This window comes from Pituophis catenifer, unplaced genomic scaffold (assembly GCF_029215685.1).
Source record: "Pituophis catenifer annectens isolate HBS135680 unplaced genomic scaffold, rPitCat1.0.hap2 SCAF_1, whole genome shotgun sequence".
In the NCBI taxonomy this organism is placed as follows: domain Eukaryota; kingdom Metazoa; phylum Chordata; class Lepidosauria; order Squamata; family Colubridae; genus Pituophis; species Pituophis catenifer.
The window spans coordinates 296,772,102-296,795,317 of NW_027256881.1; the positions used below are offsets into that span (position 1 = coordinate 296,772,102).

Sequence of the window (23,216 nt, forward strand, 5' to 3'; positions counted from 1 at the left end):
AGCCTCCTTAGCAAAGCAAAAGAAATTTCTCTCGAATTCTGGGTGGCAGAATGAGGAAATAATATAAAGGGAAAAATGTTCTGTGAAGAAAAATGAAAATACTTATAAAAGCCAGATAGGCGGAAATTGTTCTATAATACCACACCTTTTCACAATGCTCAAATTGCTTGAGGCTAAGTTGTTAAAACGAAACATTCTTTTGGTGAACTCAATTGGTTTATTAAAAGGATATATTGTAATAGAAATATGGCATTTTTCTCAGCAAAAAATACTTGTCAGTAGGTGATAATTTTGTTTCAAGTGAGGAGCAAAGGGATGGTCAGGTACAATCTCTGTCATACTTAACAAATTTTCTATGCAGAATGACAATGAATTGGAGCTGCTTGTGATAGCAGAACCCTAAAACTCCTGGATCCTTTCAGGGAGCAGTGTTGGACTTTCTCAGGGATGTTTAAATTCTTGTAGAATATAATTTATGGACATGTCTAATAAGTTTCTTAGAACAAGCCTAACCTACTGTGTTTGATTGTATAGGTTTCTGTTTCCCAGCTGGAGAAATTAATAGAACAGGTAGGAGAAGTATTTACTTGCCAGGATCCGTTGAGTCACGAAGCATGATATCTTTTTGAAATGTATTGGGATTCCCAACTATCAGTCATGAGATTGGATAAACAAAGAGCCAAACAAGTTAGCAGACTGCAAGTTTTTTTTTAAAAAAAATCAGGTGATATTGACAATAGTTTTGCCAGTTTCACCTTTGGTAGTGGTTTCTCTTCATTCTGTTTTCAGTTTCATACATAGAAAAGTGAAGTGCAGGTAAAATACCTGCTTTGTTTCATGGTGGGACAGCTGAATTTGAAATTGCAGTTTGCTGGACCAATATTATAATGGATATACATTTCTAATATATATATATATATATATATATATATATATATATGTTTTTCTTTCTTTTTCGTAGGTTTTATGTGTATGTCTCTTTAGCCAGGTTCTACCTACGCATCATGGTCTTAGAATAGGATTTGTCTATCTATAATTCTATGCACATCGATTGTAATACTGCTTTAAAAGCTACATTGGGCTTTTATCAAAATCAGGATGAGGCATCTGTCTGGCAGAGATGAATGGAGATAATTATTTAAGAGCAATATGGTGATTTTCTCCCCAGGGAAAGATGAATTGTTACCAATATCAGGGAAAGCAGTTTGCTTTATAAAATTACAAATTGTTTGTATTGTTTTTCATGATTATGTGATGGAATGACCATCTAACTGAATATTTGCTCCCAATATTTGCTAAATATAGGGAAAAACTGGGATTGTTCCATTTTGATCCACTAACTTTACAAGAATTTAACTTCTCTATGAATATGTATTATTTTTTGGCATGAAAATAAACAAGCAACCTCTGATTAAATATGTGCAAAAGCTGGCTATATTTAATGACTATTTTAAAGATTTGTTAAATTCACTTAGGTACCCTAACTTCTAATGGAAAAATAGTATTATGAGAGATATTTTCACATTATATTTGACTAACTTGTTCAGAGTAACATGTTGCTTATATTCAATAGAATTAATATAAAATCATTCTTTATATGCTGTGTAATTTTGACACATTCTGAAATCATTTGTTGCTAAAGGAAGATATCTTGATAGATTAACAGTTCATAGTGTAGTTTTAGGTAGCTCAGACCCCTCTTTATAAAATGCTGTAAAGTGTTATTCTCACATTTTGTGCTTGTTCAGTAGAAAATATAGACAGAAGAAAAGAAAGGCAAGAAATAGAAGGCCAAGTGATGTAAGAGATAGATATGCTCCACTGATATGCCTAGTCAGAGGTCAGTTACAAATTAGATCCGTAGAAAGGAATTATCCCCAAATTTCCCTATAGCATTATACTAAGTGTGGATTCGAAATATCGATAACTGCATACGGCAAATATACTTCTGATCAATGTGTCAGCAAAACCAGGCACAACTTGTCGTGAAGAGATCCCTGCCAATCAACTCAGAGATCCAAATCAATCTTTTTTTTAAAAAAAAAAAATTAGGCGCAGATTTAGTTAATACTCCCGGTTCCAAACTGACAGTGCGGAGTGTCAAACGTAATGCAATGGGCACACATCAGGCAGGGCAGCACAATCTACGCGGGATCCTGGGAGTTGTGTTACTGCCTTGTTTCTAAAGTTACTCTGCTTTTTCCATTCCATCTGCCGCGCCAGCCAAGGCGCTTCAATAAGAGCCGGAAGTAGGTAATGATACACAGCAATCGATCTAATATTTTTTTAAGTCGCGAGTCATTTAGTTCAGTCTGTGCGCCAGAGGCGCGAGTCGTTTTTTTTCCCCCTCACTCTATGGTTTGTCCTAGAGCGGATGTTGGAATTTCCGATTGCTGGACACGTCATATCCGGACGGTCCTGAGATGCCGGTAAGAAGCGATTGTCCCGGGAAAAGGCGAGAGTTTAGGCAGGCTCCCTCCCTCGCGTCTTTCCCGGCACGGAGAGAAAGGACGAGAGCGAACAGCCGCCGGGGGAACGTTCTCACGGCAGCGCGCCCGTTCCCTTCCTTTTCCTTTTGGGGAATCCAGTCTTGGGAGAAGCCGCTCTTCCTTCGCTGGCCTTCCTGTTGTGGTAGAGGCCTCGCCGGCCTTGGCCTTGCCGTAAGAGACCAGACGCCACGAAGGTCACTCTCTCGCCTCCCAGCGCCGGCCGAGTTTATCTTCACCGTACGTACCGGTAGATTTGGCTCCTTTTGTGGACCGGCTGTTGAATTCTCAAGCTGGCCTAGTAACTGACAGTGCCGTCAGCGTTTTGAGTGGCGCGTCCTGTTTAGCAATTCCTAAACTGCGTCCATGTACGAATCGCCTAAAACTGTTTAGACAAGACAGGACGTAACCTGCTCTGAAATCCCTGAGGATAGTGGCGACCTATATAATTTGGCCGGGAGATGTCTTGCTTTGTATAAAGAAAAGGTCAGACTAATTTCCCAAAGAGTTAATGACCTGTCAGTGGTTGGAGACCCATGAAACATGAAGCCATTAATTCAAAGGCCACAGATAAGTAAGCTTAAAACAAACTTCATTTCATTTGTGGCTAAGGATTAAGGACACGGGCAGAAAGAAGAACTGAATCTGCGGTTTGTAGTAGATCATCAAAAATGTCATATTTCAAATTTAAAATAGCAAAACTGTACCCCTCCCTTTCCAAACCACCTCTCCAATTTTGTTGCTGAAATGAATAAACCTTGTACAACCAGGATTGGAAGGATTGTGAATAGTTCTGTCATCTGAAATCTCAAAATTATTTAATTCCAAGTATTGGGGGGGGGTTGTATCTGATTATTTTTAGTTCACAAGAGTTTTAGTATTTAATAAAAGTGTATCCTGTACCCATTAAATCTGCCCAGGATTCTTTTAATAATTCTTTAATGTTTAATGAAAATAAATTGCTGGTGATATTTGCTATTATTGGCAATCAAACTCAGTCCCTTGCTCTCTTATCCAGTTATCCAGTTATAGTCCCGGTTTTAATGTCAGATCCATAGATGTATGGAATGTAATGAATTGTAATATAGTGAAGTGGGGGGGAGAGAAACAATAGATAAAGTATGATCATTACCATGGCACTTATAAGTGGCATTTTCCTGAGGCCATCTTAAGCCTAGTGATATTTTTATTAGCAGTGACATGCAGAGAACTTAACCAAAGATGGCTGGTAGTCCTTGAATAGTTTTAAATATAGAAAAGTGTGATGCCATTACTGACAAAGGCTTCTAACTATAAATTGGAAACAAGGGAGAATGAATTTACATTAGTATCTTAAAAGCTGTTTTTTAATGTTTGGTTTCCAGGTTTTAGTTTCCAAAAAAACTTCTAATCCCTTAAAATGACTATTTGAGCAAGTAAATGTATTCAAAATCCTACAGTGAGCCATCGTTCAGAAAATATCTCTGGGAGAGAAAGTTTTATCTGGGTCTTGATTCTAGTTAAAAGTGTACAGTGTAGAAATAGATACAGTTTTATAATAAGAAAACCGTCAGTTCAGTTATGCAGAGTATACATGTCTATGCTTTATAATTTATTATAATAATATAATGGAGTACTGTATACCTGTTGTATAATTAGTTAATTTTCCTTCTTTTTTTCAGGTTATATTGAATTACTCTGTTATCTTCTCTGTTTAGATGATCCTCACTAGCCTTTGAGGCTGGAATATGTGTATAAACACAGTATAAACTCTTCATGTTGATCTCCTAAACGTATGCCTTACCTAGATCTACTTTGGGAGTTGGAAACTTGAATCGATGTTATCAGATGAGTTAGAGTCTAAACCAGAGGTTAGCACCAGATTTGCATTCCTGATCACTGATATACTTTACATTTTTGTACAGTGTTATACTCCAACATTACTCAACCAACTATATCTGTAAAGTGTCATTTGAAAGTATGTTGTTATAAGCAGTCAGTAGAGTAGCACATTTACTTAGGAATAATCTCCAAAGAATATAATGGGAAAAAACCCTAAATAAATGTATGTATGCATCAGACATTTATTAGAAAGTTGCTCTTGGTGCCAGATGCAAAGTATTTTTCTTTCCATGGGTTATTTTTTTTTCTATAGAACTTGACTAATGAACTGGCATTTTGACAAATTGTTGCATTAAGAGTTTTGGAAACTATTAACAGTATGTGCTGGATCTTATAGAAAGGAGCTTAAAAATACTGTAAAACATATACATACTGGAGATTAAAATGTTCAGTGCTGAAGGCAAGGTGTTAAAACTCTTGTATTATGAATTCTTCCTTAATATGTCTAAGGATAATGAGAATTGAGTTGTTCTTAGTTTTTACAACTGCTGCTGAGGGATTTTATAAGAAATAAAATGTCTTTTATAAGAAAAAGTAGGCAGGTAATTGAAGGCAGGTACTTGAATTGTGTTCTATAGGATTTCTTCCAAAACAGCACTAGTAAACAACACCTGAGTTCAACTTTTTATGTTTTATCCAATTACATATATTCAGTGTATAGTTTAATATATTATCTTTGCAGCAAATTTCCTCCTATGCTTCAATACTCCCTTCTACAAAGTTGCTAGTTGGTATGAATGTCTGTGACATCATCCCTTCCATGCCAAATATCATATTAAGGGATGGTTTCTATTGTGATTGAGACCAGACTAATTCAGATGCTGATATTTTCTTTCTGTTGTGCTGCAAGTATATCTGTGTGTACTCTTGAGGAGCTATTGCTAGTAACTGTTAGCAGTACTGAATTTGATTCATTATATAGTTGCTTCTATATTTCTGTAACCTGCAGTGCAAATAGAAAAAAAACCTACCTTCTTGCTAATGTTTAGTGGGCTCTCCATAGCTGATGCTTGTTTTTTTTTTTTTAACGATATACTGCTTAAGCACATCACATGTAAGTTGGGCTGCATTATGACTACAATCCCACAAAAGCTATTGGGTAAGTCATGTAGATTGCATTATGTACTGTTCATTAAAATTCAAGAATGGTTCTTGCACAATAAAAAGGTAATATTGGTAGTAAATATAGCCAGAGAACAAGACTGCAATATCAACTGCTGTTATCATGCATTGTTTAGCACAGGGGTGGGCAAATGTGGCTCTTTTACAACCTGTGGACTTCAACTCCCAGAATTCCTGAGACAGGTGCCCATCCCTGGTTTAGCAGAACAGTAAAATTTCAGAATTTTAATAGTTAATACTTGCATTTGTAGAATGTTCATATTTTTATTATTGGTTCATCTTTGAATGATTAAATGTTATATTTTCTGCCTTTATGAAGTAATTATGCAGGTGTACTTGATAAAGTATTCCTGTTTTGCTATCTTTTGCAATTAACAAGAGAGGTAGTATTATATAAACACATGTTATTACCTTATTTACTTCTGCCTTAACATCTTTGTTTTGTATTGTTTTTTCAGTTGCTGGTTCAGTTTGTTCAGAACACATCTATCCCACTAGGACAGGGGCTTGTGGAATCAGAACCTAAAAATATTACCTGTCTATCTCTTCTTCCTGTTACAGAATCCCCACAATGCAACAGGTTGATATTGCCAGGTAAAAGCTGAAATCTGACAAATTCTAAAAATATTTTGCATTGTGTTGTGTATAACATCACACCTTTGGAGGATGCTGTAATTTTGAAGAAATCTATTGTGACTAGAATGTTTTGTTGGAAAACATTTATATAATATGCTGTATAAGTGGAAATTCAGCTTCCTTGAATGGTAATATCTGCAAGAAGCTGTTGGAAAGATCCTCTGATGGTTTGAGGTCTGGTATGCCAAATATACTTTACTTTCCGTCACAAGTCCAGGTTCTGCTGAGGATGCCACTGAAATCCTGCCTCTGCACCTGGAGGCTGTTAGTGTCTGGATGAAAGAGAACAGGTTGAAATTGAAGTCTAGAAAAATGGAGATGTTGTTTGCACATTAGGGTTTTCTTCTGACTCCGGTGATTATTGATCATTGGTCCTGGACTTGTGGCAATTGTTGTAACAGCAGGTGGAGCATTTTTCGGAAGGGGGGAGTGGTTAATCCAGCTTTGAATGATGCATCAGTCCTGGCTTTCCTTGGATAAGAGGACCTTGTGACTGTAACTCATACCTTATGTCTAGACTACTGCAATGGCACTGACTTTAACAATCATAGGAAGCTTCGGTTAGAACAGTATTGTCAGTATTACCCAGAGACAGCTCTATTGCAAGTCCTATGTTGGTGGCCATAACTCTTGGTGCAATTTAAAATGCTGATATTAACCTTTGAAGGCCTTTATGGCTTGATGCCAGGAGTGCTTTGCTTTTCAGGATCTGGCTCAACTATTATAATTTTGTTAGAGGAGAAGTAGAAAGGGAGGCTGATGCTTAAAACATTTCTTGCTGCTGCTAGTAGTGGCCCTTATAATATTCTCCTGCGTGAAGTTAGATCTCCCCTCTGTTGGCCATGTTTCAAAAATGTTGGGGACCAAATTCTTCTGGAGGTATTTGGTTCATGATGTGTTTTCATATTTGTATTATCGTGTTTCTCTGAAAATAAGACCCTGTCTTATATTTTTTCGAACCCTGAAATAAGCGCTTTGCCTTATTTTCTGGGAGGTCTTATTATTTTGGGGCGTGTGGAGCAAGACGGGGCTCCTCTTGCTGTCTTACCTGATTTCCAGCTCTGTTTCCTTAACCCTAACCAGAGGAAATGGCAGGGACTGGCTGCGCATGCATTTAAATATTTTCGGGAGGACTTATTTTCGGGAGAGGACTTATTTTCGGGGAAACACAGTATATATGGTTTTTAATGACTTCTATCTCAGTATTTTTGCTTTATTGTATCTAAGCCTCTGAGAGTCTGTTGAATTGTAGAAATTAGATAAATAAGATATGACATAAGAGAAATTCTAGCATATTTACCATAATTAATAGTGTGTGTGATCCCAAGGACACTGGCTTTAACATTGATTTTATAATAAATGTACTGATGGCTCTAAGTTAGATGCTTTTTAAACTTTCAGATGATTCCCCAAACCATATTCACTCTTCCAAGCATGCTTCTTCTTCGGCTGTTCTGCGAAGTCTCCAAGTAAATGTTGGCCCTGATGGTGAGGAGACAAGGGCACAAACAGTACAGAAACCACCTGACCTTCTTCCAAGTCCTGATACTTCTACCTTATTGCAAGATCTTCAGCCTGGTGATAACACTTCCTTTATTCTCCTCAATTTAACCCGGACAGGTAATTACCATGTAGATAGATCACTTTCTACTATTAAGAAACAAGATATAATATTTGAGATTCACTGCTTTGAAAAGTATGGTGAAATTTTTCACATAAAGCACTGTGGAGCAGTATATGTCTAAATGCTAACAAGTAGTTTGGCTTATCTTGGTTATTACTTAAGATAACTTCTTCTCTAGGCCTAGGGTCTTCTTCAGAACACCTGGTATTTGTCCAGGATGGAGCAGTTGATTCTGGGAACAATTTCTTTGCGAATAATAGTACAGACAGCAGTACCCCATGGTTTTTACGTGTACAAGAACTGGCTCATGATAGTTTGATTGCTGCCACCCGAGCACAGCTCGCTAAGAATGCCAAAGCAAGCAATAATGGTAAGTTAATATTTTTATTACTCCCTTTGCAAAGATATAAATTAAAGCAGTTCAAGATACTTTCCGTAGAACATGGGTGTCAAACTGGCAGCCCGGGGGCCGGATGTGTCATGCACAGGCCACACCCATCCCAGCTCCATGAAGGAGAAAAAGGTTGTGAAACGTCATGTGATGGCAACGTGATGCCTTGAGTTTGACACCTATGCTGTAGAATAATTACTCATGTTTTTTTGTATTAATATTTCTTTGTAACACTGCTTCTGAAAATAACTTTTATAGCAAATGTTACATTTCTTTAAAAAAAATTGGAATGTTATTAACTAGAAAAGCAGTAGTGAACAGACTTGGTGTTAAAAAATATATCTAATTTTACTAGCTTGCGTCACTAAATATTTTTTATTTGTAGACGCTGTTGTCTAATTGTAGGATTTTTCTTTCCAGGGGAAAATGTTCATGTTTGTTCAGGAGAATCACAGCCGAAGGAATCCAGCCCCATTCCTCACTTACCCCGGGTAGAAAAAAAATTGCAGTGCACTGTTGAAGGCTGTGATCGAACATTTGTATGGCCAACTCACTTTAAATATCATCTAAAAACCCACAGGTATACAGTCTGGCTAAACCTGAAGTTTTACCAGGGTTCCACATGTTTTATATATATTAATCCATCATATAACTGATTTCTCCTTTAGAACACTTCATTTGGGGTGAGTTGGTCAAAGTAAGAGAGCTAATCTCTATTTTGTAAACTCATCCAGATCATTTTTTAAATATTCACTTAGGTTTGAAAGAACTGGCAGCTGCTTTGAATTGTAATTCATTGGCCTGAATTAGATTAGTATTGCTTTTATTATATGTATGCCCAAAAGGAAACATATCAGCCAAATAAGTGGAAAGACAGGCAACTGGTAAAAGAATATGCCCTTTATGATAGCAAAACTGAATACATTTCAAGGAATTCTGATTCCCTTCCTCAAAGGACTAGAAAAGCAATTGAAATAACATTGTCAATTAGAAGAACTCCTTTAACATCTTCAGTGATTAGGAATTTCTGAGGGCATCTGGATTTCTTTCCATTTTCTATAACTTAACATGTAGTGTTTCTCTAGGTTGCACTTTCAGTGAATGCATTCATCCTAGCTCTTTGGTTTTACTATTTCAGCTTGCTACTTTTTATTACATATCTGGTGTTTTTTAAACTGCCATTATTTTTCTAGTTGATTGGGGGTTTTTTTATATTCCCTTTATATTTGTTTTATGATTTGCCCAGTTTTGGTATCTTAGGTGTTCATTATTTTTATCTAGTTGAAAGCCTAATCTACATATATAGCTTGTGATGATCTTTCATTAAGAAATTATGTGTTTTACTCACTTCATTGATCATCTTATTTATTTGTTTGTTTCATTTTTAAATTATTACCCTTCCTTTCTTTTGAGGTACATACATTTGTGTTTGTCCTGTATGTATTAATCTGTGTTGTATGTGTGCTTTACAGTTGTAACTTATTTCATATGTTGTGAATACATTACTTGTTTTTTAATCTTTTGAGACATTCCCTCAAAAAGTATTAGTTTTAATATAATAAAATATCTTTCCTTCTGTTACAATTTCTTCTTTACTTTCCATTAACTTTTTGATAAAAATGTGACATCATATTTTAAACAAAAATTTCTTTTTAATATTGGTTGGTTTTTTTATATTAATTAGTGAGAGTAATACTGTTTTCCAGGAATGATCGCTCCTACACATGTCCAGCAAAAGATTGTGGGAAAAGCTTTTATGTTTTACAAAGATTGAAGGTGCACATGAGAACACATAATGGTGAGAAACCATTTATTTGCTCTGAACTAGGCTGTGGAAAGCAATTTACAACAGCTGGGAATCTGAAGAATCATCTGCGAATTCACACTGGTATGTTCTTTCAATCTTTTCTGGAAAAATACTTTTCCTTCATGAATATGTTTATGACCCCCTTTCATGAGATGCTGTAAAAGTTTGGATATATATTCTCACCAGTAAACATGGCTCTTCTTTTCAGTCCCACAAAAAGTTTAGGCAGGTTCACAGAAAAAGGCTAATAATCAAATTGCAAGATGATCCTGGCAACAGTGGGCTTTGTGATGAATATCTTTAGATGAAATAGACTATAGTAGAGGAAAAGCATTGCTGGAGAAGGTGGATTTAAACATAGAAGGAAAACAGAAGTATTTTGTGGGCAGATATGGAAGATTCACTGGCAAGATTCAAAAACTTATTTCTGGTTGTAAGCAACCTATGGTATAAAACAAAATATCCCAATGCAAGAGAGAGAACCCATTACTGGTTATTTGTGTGAGAAATAATGCAGATCAGAAAAGATCAGAATGTTTGCAGTGATAAACTGTAGTATGTGAGGGGAGAGTGAATTAACCAGGAAAGGAATTTCTGTGAAAATTAGACTTATTTTAAAAACAGCCTAGGAATTCTTTATTAAAAGATAAGCATTATATTGCACTATTTTGAAAATAAGGGTAATGTTGTCATAACATATCTTTCTGTGCATGTCAAGTATTCTTTTTCTTCAGGCATTCTGAATTGATTATGTGAGTGATTATGGGATTCCATTTAAGAATATACCAAGAATTAAAAATTGAACGTTGTGTATATTGTAAAGATATGGGTAACAGAACATACCACAGATGATATAAAAACTGTACTATCAAAATCCATACAAATAAATTACTGTTTTCCATTTACACGGTCTTTTAAAAAATGAAGCAAATAACCTAATTATAATTTGATATAACACAGGGGAAAAGCCTTTTTTATGTGAGGCCCAGGGCTGTGGTCGTTCCTTTGCTGAATATTCCAGCCTTCGGAAACATCTAGTTGTCCATTCAGGTAAGGACATTTTATTTCTTCAGATGAAATTCACAGACCAGAGAGTATTTATTGGAGGTAGTTGTATAATTTTTAGATCCTATTCCAGGGTCTCTCCTTTTTCTTTTTAATTTCGCTAGCTTATTCATATTGTATCTCACTCAGTCTTCCAGCATGTAAAGTCTCATCTAGTCCAGACCCACATTTGGTAGATTAAAGTTTACAGATCATACAGATTCACAATTCCAAATTATGAACATTTTCTTCCAAAAAATGCTTTGAACTTGGCAGCCTTTGTAGAGCTAATACTTTATATTGACTGAATTTTACTGATATCAATCTGTTAGACCCATAATAAATGTTTAACTTTGTGTTTTACATGTTTTTCTGCCTTGTTTCAGGACTAAAGCCGCACCAATGTCAAATTTGTGGGAAGACGTTTTCTCAGAGTGGTAGTAGAAATGTACACATGAAGAAACATCATTCGAGGGTTGAAACAATTAGCAATAGGCAGCATGAGCAAACAGGTAAGGACTAAAATAGAAAAACCTAATACGAGTTCCCCAAATATTGGTAAGAGATTGGATCCATAGAAATACCAGGATTAATGGATTGGTGACAGTTAACCCCCTTGAGCATTTGACTAGGAATTTAGGTGAGCTTTGTGGCTTTATATTTTGCTGCTTACAGCTTTAACCAGGGCATTATGGATTTATATTCTTACAGTAGTTTTAAATTTTTATGCCATCCAGAGTCAAGTGGCTCTATAAATAGTATCATTAATTAATTAAAGTGGCAGGATAGGGTTCAAAAACAGTGCAAGTTTATTCCATGCAACCTATACACAAGAATCTGGTCTACTAACAGTTAAAGCAAATTGGTGGGGGGCTGGACTTAGGTCTCTTCCAGGGGCGTAGGGACTCCAGACTGATGATACGTTTGATCTCGCCTTTTGATTCAGCCTGGTCATTTCCTACAATAAATAAATTAGGGCTGAGTTGGGCAGGAAATCGTAGCGTAATTGCCCCTTTAGTACTTAATCCTAGTCCAAATGCTTTAGAAATATTTCTAGTTGATTAATATTGCCACCTGAACAAAGTAAACAGAGAGGTTATATCTATCAGTTACAGTTGCAGGTAGCCCTCGACTTATGACCACAGTTGAGCTCAGAATTATGGTTGTAACTCACGGGGGTTGGTAAACTAGGTGTCCACATGATCTCCTCTTTTAATGATCCTTTGTGGTCATTAAGTGGAACCCAGGCTGCCTTGAGGTGGGGGAGCCTGGTACAAGCCCAGGCCCACACTGCAGTACCTCCCCAGGTCTTTTCTCTTATATTACTAAGCAGAATAATACATAGTAATACATATATTACTAAGCAGAATAATGCACTGATCACAATTTTTAGTTAATCTAAATCTGGATATTATTACATTATTTACTTACCGTATTTTTCGGAGTATAAGACGCACCGGAGTATAAGACGCACCTTAATTTTGGGGGAGGAAAACAAGAAAACAAGAATTCTACCTCTGCCTACCAGCATTTAAGGTGGCACTGCTTTACGCCGCCCTCTTCCTCCTCCTGCAAGCGAGAGGTGCCTCAGAGACACGGCTGTGAAAGAGGGTGTTGATTACTATAAGTTCTTTTCCAGAAAACTTATCAGGGTGTTCCTGTGATCTTCAGGGACTACTCGCTTTCTCCCAAAGAGACCCCTCGCATGCTCTGGGGGGAGGGAAAGAGTACAGCCTGAGGAACAAAGCTCTTTAGGAGGTTTCACTTTAGGAGCTCCCGTTCAGCTCGCTCGGCTCCTGAGCGCAGAGAGGGCTTAGGCAGCAGCAGCAGCGGCTCCCCACATTGCTGGGGAGTGAAGTCATTGCGACCATTGTCTGCTCTAAGCTGCCTGCTGGGCGGCCAGAGGGGTGACCTGCCACAAACCGTGGGGCCTGCCTTGTTCCCCAAAGCTGCCGGGCAGATTCCCCCCCCCCAGACCTTCCCAAAGAGGTTTGTTCCTCAGGCTGTGCCCCGACCCAGATCCCCGCCGCCTGGAACTGCCCAAAAATGCCTGAAGGGTGGTGGCCGGCGGGTGAGCGGGGCTACATTCGGCGTATAAGACGCACCCAGATTTTCACCCCCTTTTTGGGGGTAAAAAGGTGCATCTTATACTCCGAAAAATACGGTATCTTCTTGGAAAAGATATTATAGATGTTGTTTCTTCTTAGGAAATGTTAAGTTTGAATATGTGTCTTTTTTCCACTTGTGTACCTTCTATCAAAAAAAAGTTGGTTCTTGGTTGCTGGGCCTCATTTCTCATACTGGTAGTTCTCGCTTAATCACCATAATTGGGACTGGAATCATAGTCATTGAGCAAATCAACATATCATGATTGCTTTACTTGACAAACATGACCCTAAAAGTCTAGAGTTGGGTCATTAAGCAAATGCATGGAGCTAAATTCTTGTGTCCTTGCTTCACTATGCCTGTGGAGCTGGAGGCAGAGAGAAGCAGATAAAGCACAGAGAGGCAGGGAGACAAGGATTTTAGCACACTGAAACTCTGCACAGTTACGGAGAGGTAGGGAGCTTTTAACATGTGCTAAAATCTGTGTACAGGCATAGAGAAGTATGGATCCTTGCCAAAATCCTTGTCTCTTTGCTTCTCCACTGATTTTTCTGGCGAAGCTGGCAGAGAAGATTGCAAATGGCAATCATATGATTGCAGGGTGCTTGGCAACTGGTCACAAGTGAAACATCACAATCAGCTGACCATAAAGGCCCTAAAGCACCCTTCTGAGGCTGTTGGTAATTCAAAAGCTGGTTAAATGAAGACTAAATATACCCTCTCGACATTGTACTCCTGATGCAGTATCATTGGTTTAGAATGTATGTCCAGTCCTGTTTCCTTCTGGCACGATTACTTTAATCAGTCATGTTTGCAGAAGAATGGATCGTTTTGGCACAAGATTTCACTGAACATATAATTAGTCATGTACTTAGTGTGTTGATAAAAGTTATTTTTCTGCTGAAACATAGATGCTCTTGTGTTTGAGTAGGCTGTTTATCCTTCCATGGCATGTCTCTTCAGTGGCTTAAACAACATTCAAACAAATGACATCAGAGTAGTTATGGATTGCAAAAATGGATACATTTTTAATAAAAGTAAAATGTATCCGAATAAAGTATTGAAATTTTATGGCTTTAAAATTTAATTTGTGAAAGTGAAGTTTTTGTTTCACAAAAAGTCATTTTTGAAGAACACTAATCTTACTTAGTTATAGTCTCCTTATGAAAATCCTTATGTTTGAATTACACATACATCAACATTTACCTGTTGCTACCACCCCCTCATACTCTATGCTTCACAAAGAAAATCTTGTAAGGACAAACATGACCCTAAAAGTCTAGAGTTGGGTCATTAAGCAAATGCATGGAGCTAAATTCTTGTGTCCTTGCTTCACTATGCCTGTGGAGCTGGAGGCAGAGAGAAGCAGATAAAGCACAGAGAGGCAGGGAGACAAGGATTTTAGCACACTGAAACTCTGCACAGTTACGGAGAGGTAGGGAGCTTTTAACATGTGCTAAAATCTGTGTACAGGCATAGAGAAGTATGGATCCTTGCCAAAATCCTTGTCTCTTTGCTTCTCCACTGATTTTTCTGGCGAAGCTGGCAGAGAAGATTGCAAATGGCAATCATATGATTGCAGGGTGCTTGGCAACTGGTCACAAGTGAAACATCACAATCAGCTGACCATAAAGGCCCTAAAGCACCCTTCTGAGGCTGTTGGTAATTCAAAAGCTGGTTAAATGAAGACTAAATATACCCTCTCGACATTGTACTCCTGATGCAGTATCATTGGTTTAGAATGTATGTCCAGTCCTGTTTCCTTCTGGCACGATTACTTTAATCAGTCATGTTTGCAGAAGAATGGATCGTTTTGGCACAAGATTTCACTGAACATATAATTAGTCATGTACTTAGTGTGTTGATAAAAGTTATTTTTCTGCTGAAACATAGATGCTCTTGTGTTTGAGTAGGCTGTTTATCCTTCCATGGCATGTCTCTTCAGTGGCTTAAACAACATTCAAACAAATGACATCAGAGTAGTTATGGATTGCAAAAATGGATACATTTTTAATAAAAGTAAAATGTATCCGAATAAAGTATTGAAATTTTATGGCTTTAAAATTTAATTTGTGAAAGTGAAGTTTTTGTTTCACAAAAAGTCATTTTTGAAGAACACTAATCTTACTTAGTTATAGTCTCCTTATGAAAATCCTTATGTTTGAATTACACATACATCAACATTTACCTGTTGCTACCACCCCCTCATACTCTATGCTTCACAAAGAAAATCTTGTAAGGATGAGTGCAACACAAATGTTCTGTATTCAGATTTGTGAGTAATAATATAATCCTCTTTTCTGGATTCTAAAATAACTTTGCAGACCACAGTAAATTAATCATGTGATGGCTTTTTGTTTTTAAACCCAGAATCACTGATGGGCAGCAGTTTGTTGGAAGAATCTGAATTAGACAGTAAGAGCCTGGTGTCAATGAATTCTCCATCTAGCCTTGTTGAATCTCTGCATTTGCCAGATCCGGAATCAATCATTGGTGTAAAAGAAGGTGAGAAAATGTTTCTGTCTAATCCAAAGGAAGCCCTGTATGAAATGAAATGAAAGATAAAAATAGCTCTTGTGTTTTTAATGTATAACGTAATTTAATGGAGTTAACATGGAATACAGGCAAATACAGCACAGAAAGGTGAACCATAATGTAAGAAGGGGTGGATTTTAAAACTTCCTTGATAATTGTATAGTGATAGTGGAATAATGTTGAGTTGCCAATTTTATTCCATGTCCTTTTGAGAATCTGACAAGAAAAGAACCATGTGTCAGGGTTCCGACGATTTTCTTACAAATGTAGTATGTACCTTGAAAGCAGATGTCTCATCTTATGCCTGGATGCTTTCTTATTTGGGATGATCATTTCATATTATGTAGTATCTTACAATTCATAGGAAGTGTGAGCTTCCGTGGAATCCTTAAATTCAGTCATTATTTCATATTCTGAAATCCTGGGAGACTTTGGTGTTCCTGCAAGAGATCTTACATGATTTCAGGCAAAAATGTTGAGATACAAGACAAGTGGTAGGAGGGATGTTTGTTTATTATCCAACAATGACTCTAGGTGGCGAACAGTGATTAAAAATAAAAACAGCCACATATAAAATGTTAAAATACAGAGCAGCTGAGAAGAACAATAGTCATTTCATATCAGCAGACAGGGCCCAGGGCCTGAGCAGAGAACCAGGTCTTTAGGGACTTATTAAAGACCAGCAGAATTGGGATAAGCCTGATCTCCAGAAGGAAAATGTTGCAGACGGCAGGCGTTGCAGGAAAATAATAATAATAATAATAATAATAATAATAATAATAATAATAATAATAATAATCAAGTGTTTTGAGCCTTGCCAGCTGAGATTCTACAGCCAACAAAATTTGGAGTATTCCCATCCTGCTGGATCAGACAGGATAGAGAGAAACAACCAGGGGTATGATCAATGCCTTCTCAGTATCATACCCAGACCTTTATTCCTACTAAAAGGAATCCAGAAAATCTGTTTCTTCTTGAATATTCTGAAGCTTCAGTATGATCACCTTCTCTATAGCCTTCCCTAACAAGGGAAGATTGGACACTGGATGAAAATTTTCCAGACTAGTTGGGTTAAGCAATGGCCACTTGAGAGGGGCACCACCATCTCAAGAGCTAGTGCAAAGGAAGAATTAACTATTGTCCAAACCCAACCACACGTCCTCTGCCATGTGGCCTTAATTAACCTGAAAGGGCATAAGTCTAACCCAGAAGTAGCTGAACTGACAGCTGTGAGAACCTTGACCATATCCTCAGGGCTTAACAGGATCAAACTTTTCCCAGATAACCATGCAAGACTCAGCCCCTGTAACCTCCACTGGTCCTGCTTCCAGCTGGAGTCCCAACAGAGAGCAGTTTTATCTGACAGATTCCTGGCAGATTCTTCACAGCAACCTTGTATTGAACCTCATAGCTAAACCCTCTTAGAAGAGCCACTCAAAACAAGGCTGCTGGAGACCTATCTGCAGATGTAATAAGGGTCAAGAAGCATTTTATATTTTGTTACTCTTACCACCATAAGGTTGGCTCAAACAGTGGATCTAATCCATGTTTGGTTGGGTTTGGTTCTTTGTTGTCTGCCAGAAGTATCTCTTCCCTGCTTCATCTCATTAAGCTCCTCCATAAAGCAAGAGAGTTCTGGGATCCACAGGGGAAGAAAGGCTGCTGAGGTATGGTAAGATTCCAATTCCCAGAAGACCATGAGGGCTTTGGTGAAACCATTCAGCAGACCCTTCAGAGCGTAGTACTCTCTGAAATCCATTTGACTCCATTAGTTGCCTGGAGATGACTAGTCCAGTAAGTCCAACCTCCCTGTGGTGGGTGGTGATATCAAAGAATTACAAATCTACCTGAGAGTCTGTCCATGACAGAAGAAAAGCCAGTGTTTCCCCCAAATTCAGAATACCTTACCACTGCTCCAAAAGAAGAAAAAAACAGGTCAGGCATATGACGGCTGTTATGTGTTGTATATGATGTTGCATAAGAGAGTATTGAAATCTTGCAAAACGTTGCCTGTATAATAAATTGTTATATTAGTATTCCTTTTTTTTTTAACTGGAACTCTCATACATTTTTTCTAACTTTGCTTTACTGTATTTACATGGTACATGCTGTACCAGTAGATTGAGAATTTTTAAAGTATCATTTATTTTTCTGCTTGATTTGTAGAGGTTCTAGCTGAAGCAGCAGTAAATTCTCTTCATGATGTATCTGATGTGGTTTTGCCATCTCATCATCTGATGCCCATGTCAACATCAAGGCACTCTTACGGCGTATCATCCTTACTACAATAAATTCTTAGGTCTGAAGGTTTCTGTTTTGAAAAATGTAGTACTAGTCCCTTTAATTTCAGAAAATATTTGCTCCTATGATTGAAGGTAAGAAATTTGCATGTTTTTCTACTGGGGAACCAGACCATTCTAAAGTGCACATATCCTTCCCACTTTGCTCAGAGGGTGAAGTTAGAAAAAAAATCTAATTTCAGTTCCTGTGGGATAGGAGAATTCCCTTTTCCAGTTCCAGCTTTTCTTGCTTCAGAAAGCATGCATGCCTACATTTTTCATCTGTTGTCCTTGTGGCAAAGATGACTTCAGCCAGTGATTTCTGTTATTTTTACATTTTCCTTTGTTTAGTATTTTTTTCCTTACCAGTTTGTTTCAGGAGTGCTGACCTAAGCAATAGCAATGAATTATGAATTGTGAATCTCCCAGAGTCATCTGCAGATATGGGCGGCTCTAGAAATCAAATAAATATATAAATAAATATCCTAGGATTTTTCTGACTGGGACTTAACTTCCAAGTATACATCCAAGTGACATATGTCTGCCTTTCCATCGTGATTCTCTGAGAAGGGCTATATCCTTGCCCCTGAATCGGTGGCCATGGACAACCCACTTTTAATAGCTGGGACGTCCTTTGGGAAGTTGAAGAATAGGCACTGGAATGTTGAAAGTTCTTCACAAAGGGAACACATCATTAGAAGTAACTTTGCCAAGCAGTATCCCTTTTCAAAGACCCAATGAATTTTTAATCCTTAGAGGATCCTGGGAAATCCATGGCTCCTGTGGAGCAGACTTATACCCAAGATCTCACATCTAGGAAGAACAAATGGCAAGAAGCTCAATTTTGGAGACTTCCCTCACCCCACCCCATATGGGGAAAGGAAGAGCATTTCCACTCCTTCTTTGGTGGAGCTGTCTCCTGACTACTTCAGGGACTAGTACCAGACTACTTTTGTAGGCAGAAAAGGCAAGTCATTAATTGGGAAGTCCTCCATAATGCCACTTCTGACCTGAATGCTTCCTTTCAGACCTAATGAGAAAGAGGAAGCAGATCTGTCTCTGGATATAAGGAAGAAGACAGTGGCTGTTCCCTGAGTCTTGCAGTCTATTCCAAAAATCTACTAGTCAGTAAATTCTTCAGGACTCTAAACCTAAAAGTCCAAAGCAGTCTATTCCCATTGGTATCTACTGGTGGCCAAGTTCTGTGTTTCAGGAGCCTTTTCAAGCTAGACCAGATTCGAAAACCAGTTATGAATACTAATATTACTTTTATTATATGGCTATAGTAACAGAATCTTACAAGTCTGAATGCTCATGCTCCCTCCCCCCATTTATTTATAAGATAACTAGGGAGGACCAAACTTGAGACATTTCCTTGAATTATATTTCTGCCTTGGACTTTGTGTGTGTGAGCGTATGTGTGTGTGTGTACACGCACACACATGCAGTCATAGTCTTGGTTGAGGTTTTTACCATTGGTTACTCATATACCCCTTTTACTATCATACACTGTGGCTAGTGGCCTTCCCCAGCTTCCCTTCCCTGAAGTATTCAACTGTGTCCATGGGAAGTGTGAAGAGAATGCAGGAAAAATAAATTTATCTTTGGCCACCAAACTCTGTACTTTCCCTCATGCAGCAGTCCTCCATAGCAGAACATATATGCTAAAGGTAAGGACCCCTTCAAACAGTAAGAGGACAGGAAAGTGGAGGTTCTGTAACACAGAAAACACGAGGCAACAGCTTAGCCACCCTCATTTATTATTTTGTCATTTATCATCGGTTGGATAAAACAGCATTTAAGTTCATACTTCTAGAGCATAGGTAGCTCAAACAGGATCTGAATAAATTAGCCAAGGCAGTTACCTTCATGGCTGATGTGAATTTAGACAGTGGTCAATTCTTAACCAGAGACTTGCTTGCTAAAATGGCTACTTTTTGTCTCTAAATCTGTTATATATGACTCATTCAAATATGGCAAGCTATTCAGAAACTCCCTAGATAATGTGCTAATTGAGATTAAGTTTAAAAATACAGTCCTGTCTGATAATCAAAGTTATCAGCCCCCATGAAATTATTTCACCCAATTTTTCAACAATCAAACATTAGCTGGCACTGAAGTCCAGAAACTAGTTCCAAGTCCTACAAGTTGAGACATTCTTCCATTCTTGTACCATATTGTTCATTGTTCCAATTAAAAATGATGGCACATCAACCTGGATCTCAAACAAATGAATCGCCACATTAAGTACTATCTTTTAAATCTATGATATAGTATCTTAAGAAAAAAATGCCCTGTGTAGGACATTTTGCCTTGCAAAATGCTGTCTAGATGATCTGCAAAGCCAGTCACCATTGATTAAATAGGGAAAGAGGGACAACCATACCATGTTGTAGATTCAAGGAACTGGGCTTCTTAATAAACAGAGACAATAACACTCTTCACCAGGCATACATACATAATACATATGTATGTATAACATATATATATATATATATATATATATATATATATATATATATATATATATATATATATATATATATATATATGAATAAATAAGATGCATTGACACTCATTTCATTAGAACTGCAACTACCTTGGTTGCCCTTGATAGTAAAGCCTACCTGGAAGACATCTATAGGGCTGCAATATTTTTGTCTTCCATATAGGTAGTCCTCAACTTACAACAATTCATTTAGTGAGTTCAAAGTTACAATGGCACTGAAAAGTGATGTGAACGTTTCCCACACTTACGACTGTTGCACCATCACCATGGTCACATGAACAAAATTCAGACCCTTGGCAGCTGACTCATATTTATGATGGTTGCAGTGTCCTGGGGTCATGTGATCCCTTTTGCAACCTGACAAGCAAAGTCAATGGGGAAGCCAGTTTCACTTAACAACCATGTTACTAATTTAACATTCACTTAACAACTGTTAAGTGAAGAAAGATTATAAAGTGGGGCAAAATGCACTTAACAAATGTCTCACATAGTAACAGAAATTTTGGGCTGAATTGTGGTCATAAATGGAGGACTATGTGTAACTCTTACACCTCAGTAAAGCACTCCTCAACAGGAAGATACTAAAAGAAATAATTCTGAGCAAAGACTGCTTCCTGGGACATTATCATATCTCCAGTGACATCTTTGATATACATCATTCCACTTTAAAATGTGCTGGTTTTACTGTAGGGAAATCCACATCAGACTCATGTCCTTATCGTAAAGACATGGTGTTCGGTTCAGCAAGAAAAGAGGTAGTCATCAATATTTGCATTCTATATGGAGTCTTATGAAACTTTCCTGTATTACTTTTTGTGGAGTCCCTTTCTGGCTTGGTATTCTGAACTGAGGAAGGGATCTTTTATTTTTCCCCCAAGAACTGAGATTGGAAATCTACTAGCCCCCTTTCTGAAAGAGTGGGAAGAGATACCCACTTCAGAATGCTCTGTCCTCACTGTAGAAGAAGGATCTTCATGGTAAGTTCAATGCATCATTGCTAAATATGGTGTAATTTTACTGAAGAATTTGATAGGTTCAGTTTAATAACAGTCCTTATATTTACCTGAATATATTTACCTTTAATTTTATTGGAGGATTACAACATTCCTTTTCATTTCATTAAAGAAATGAAATGAAAATTAATTTGGTAATCTGATCTATATAATAACTAGTATTTACAGGATGCATTAGCAACTATTTCTTTCAGCTTGGATGGATCTCTAATTTCAGGTGGGTTATGTTGGGATGGCTTTAAATTTGGAATATGCACTACCCAAAGTGGTTTTGAGTCAGCATTATAAACTTACTTAAATGAAAGCAAAAGAAAACATATATATAGACATTCTGGTTTTTTTTTACTCAGATTGTTCAGGAAATTAATACAACATAATACGTTATATTAGATGAACAAATTTTTTGTTCAGTTTCTAAATTTGGATAGAGAATTTGGCCAAAAACTGGTTTTCAGTGTTTATTTAGAAGGTAAATGCATAGTAAAGTCTGCTGCAGGAAGAAGTGCAACCTGTTGGGAAGAAAGTAGCATTTGAGCATCTGGCTCCTTCTCAACTTACATTTTGGGCAGGGGTCCCAAATTCTTCAGATCATCAACTTCTTCATGAAATTTCAGATTGTTCATCAATCCCAAACATTCATTATATGAAAATAATAAGTACTTCTTTAATAGTACTATGAATAACTAAAAATACTACAAATAATAACAGCAACAGTAGGTAGTCCCATCAACTCTCAGGGGTCAATATTGACTACTTTGAAAAATCATGGTCTTGGATAACAAGAAAGGTTGCAGGGATTCACTACCATCCTATTGTTTCACATTTTCTATACTGGTAAAATAGTTTAATTTTAAAACTATGAGATAAAATGATTCAGTAGTATTTGAACTGAAATCTGTGCTACAGGTATTAAGAAGTAAAATGAATGCATTTATTTTACAGTTACAGAAGAACAGCAAATCTGTGACACTGAATATATGATACTATATGAAGCTAAAGAACAGGCTTTTCAAGTTGACATTTAAATTCCTGGAATTTGTGCAGTGTCTCCAGTGTACTTATGACATGGTGGAGCAGAGGCCTGGACTATGGTTTTGCTTCAGTCAGTGAAAAAAACTTTGTTTTCTAAGAGAGGATGGAACAGCAGCTATTAATTATGAATTTAATATTTAACCTGGTATCCAAAAGCCAGGAGATAATGTTCTTGTACCTAGTTTAAAGCCAGATTTTTTTTCTTTTTTGAATTGACCATAAGCTCAACATTATAATGGCTTGTTCTTGGAGAAATATCTTTTAAGTAGTAATAAATTCTGCACTATGGTGTGGCAGTTCTGGTTTTGCTTCTTATTTATAAGGGCAGTTGGTGGTACTTTCATCGGGAATTTTTGCCTTCCCATGCTTTGTGTGGATATGTTTACTAACATTGCTTTTGGTCCAAACTGAAGATCTCATACTATTCAGAGTATTGCTTCGGTCACACTTGGTTCTTGCTGTGATATTTTAATATCTAATTATTAGGTTTAATAGATTTTTTTTTTGTTTAAAAAAAAATCAAAGGTAGAAATTATTCAGTGGCATTTTGTTGTAAATAAACTATATATTTCCATTCTCAATATGGTTGCATGTGTATTTATTTGGTGGCTTTTCAAATACACTTTGCATTACAAAGAAGTTCAAAATGAGTAACAGCTTTGAAAACACAATGCAGTTATATGCAATATAAAACATTAACTGTGACAGACTACATTAATGCAGGTTTCCAGGAAGAAGGGCACACATTCCA

At 37.2% G+C, this 23,216-nt stretch overlaps 1 protein-coding gene across 3 annotated transcripts; it reads left to right on the forward strand.

Moving 5' to 3' along the window:
* Positions 1–129: 129 nt before the first annotated feature.
* Positions 130–23,003, forward strand: ZNF410 (zinc finger protein 410). Of its 3 annotated transcripts, none has more exons than XM_070940656.1 (13): positions 130–570; positions 2,370–2,726; positions 4,148–4,336; positions 5,948–6,083; positions 7,527–7,745; positions 7,928–8,119; positions 8,561–8,720; positions 9,847–10,028; positions 10,908–10,997; positions 11,378–11,503; positions 15,468–15,602; positions 17,799–17,931; positions 22,376–23,003. In XM_070940656.1, exons 3-12 carry the CDS (start codon positions 4,304–4,306, stop codon positions 17,921–17,923), a joined length of 1,398 nt encoding a protein of 465 aa, XP_070796757.1. In that variant the 5' UTR covers positions 130–570; positions 2,370–2,726; positions 4,148–4,303; the 3' UTR covers positions 17,924–17,931; positions 22,376–23,003. The 3 variants fall into 3 exon arrangements, with proteins under 3 accessions (XP_070796757.1, XP_070796766.1, XP_070796775.1); XM_070940665.1 differs by having other exon boundaries at positions 4,184–4,336; XM_070940674.1 differs by lacking the exon at positions 130–570 and having other exon boundaries at positions 2,416–2,429; positions 4,184–4,336.
* Positions 23,004–23,216: the final 213 nt, after the last annotated feature.

Excerpts from the sequence above, each read along its gene's own strand:
- ZNF410 (XM_070940656.1), top strand. The coding sequence starts at position 4,304 with ATGTTATCAGATGAGTTAGAGTCTAAACCAGAG. Across the intron at positions 7,746-7,927 it reads CCTCAATTTAACCCGGACAG|GCCTAGGGTCTTCTTCAGAA; the intron begins GTAATTACCATG and ends CTTCTTCTCTAG. Across the intron at positions 11,504-15,467 it reads TAGGCAGCATGAGCAAACAG|AATCACTGATGGGCAGCAGT; the intron begins GTAAGGACTAAA and ends TTTTAAACCCAG.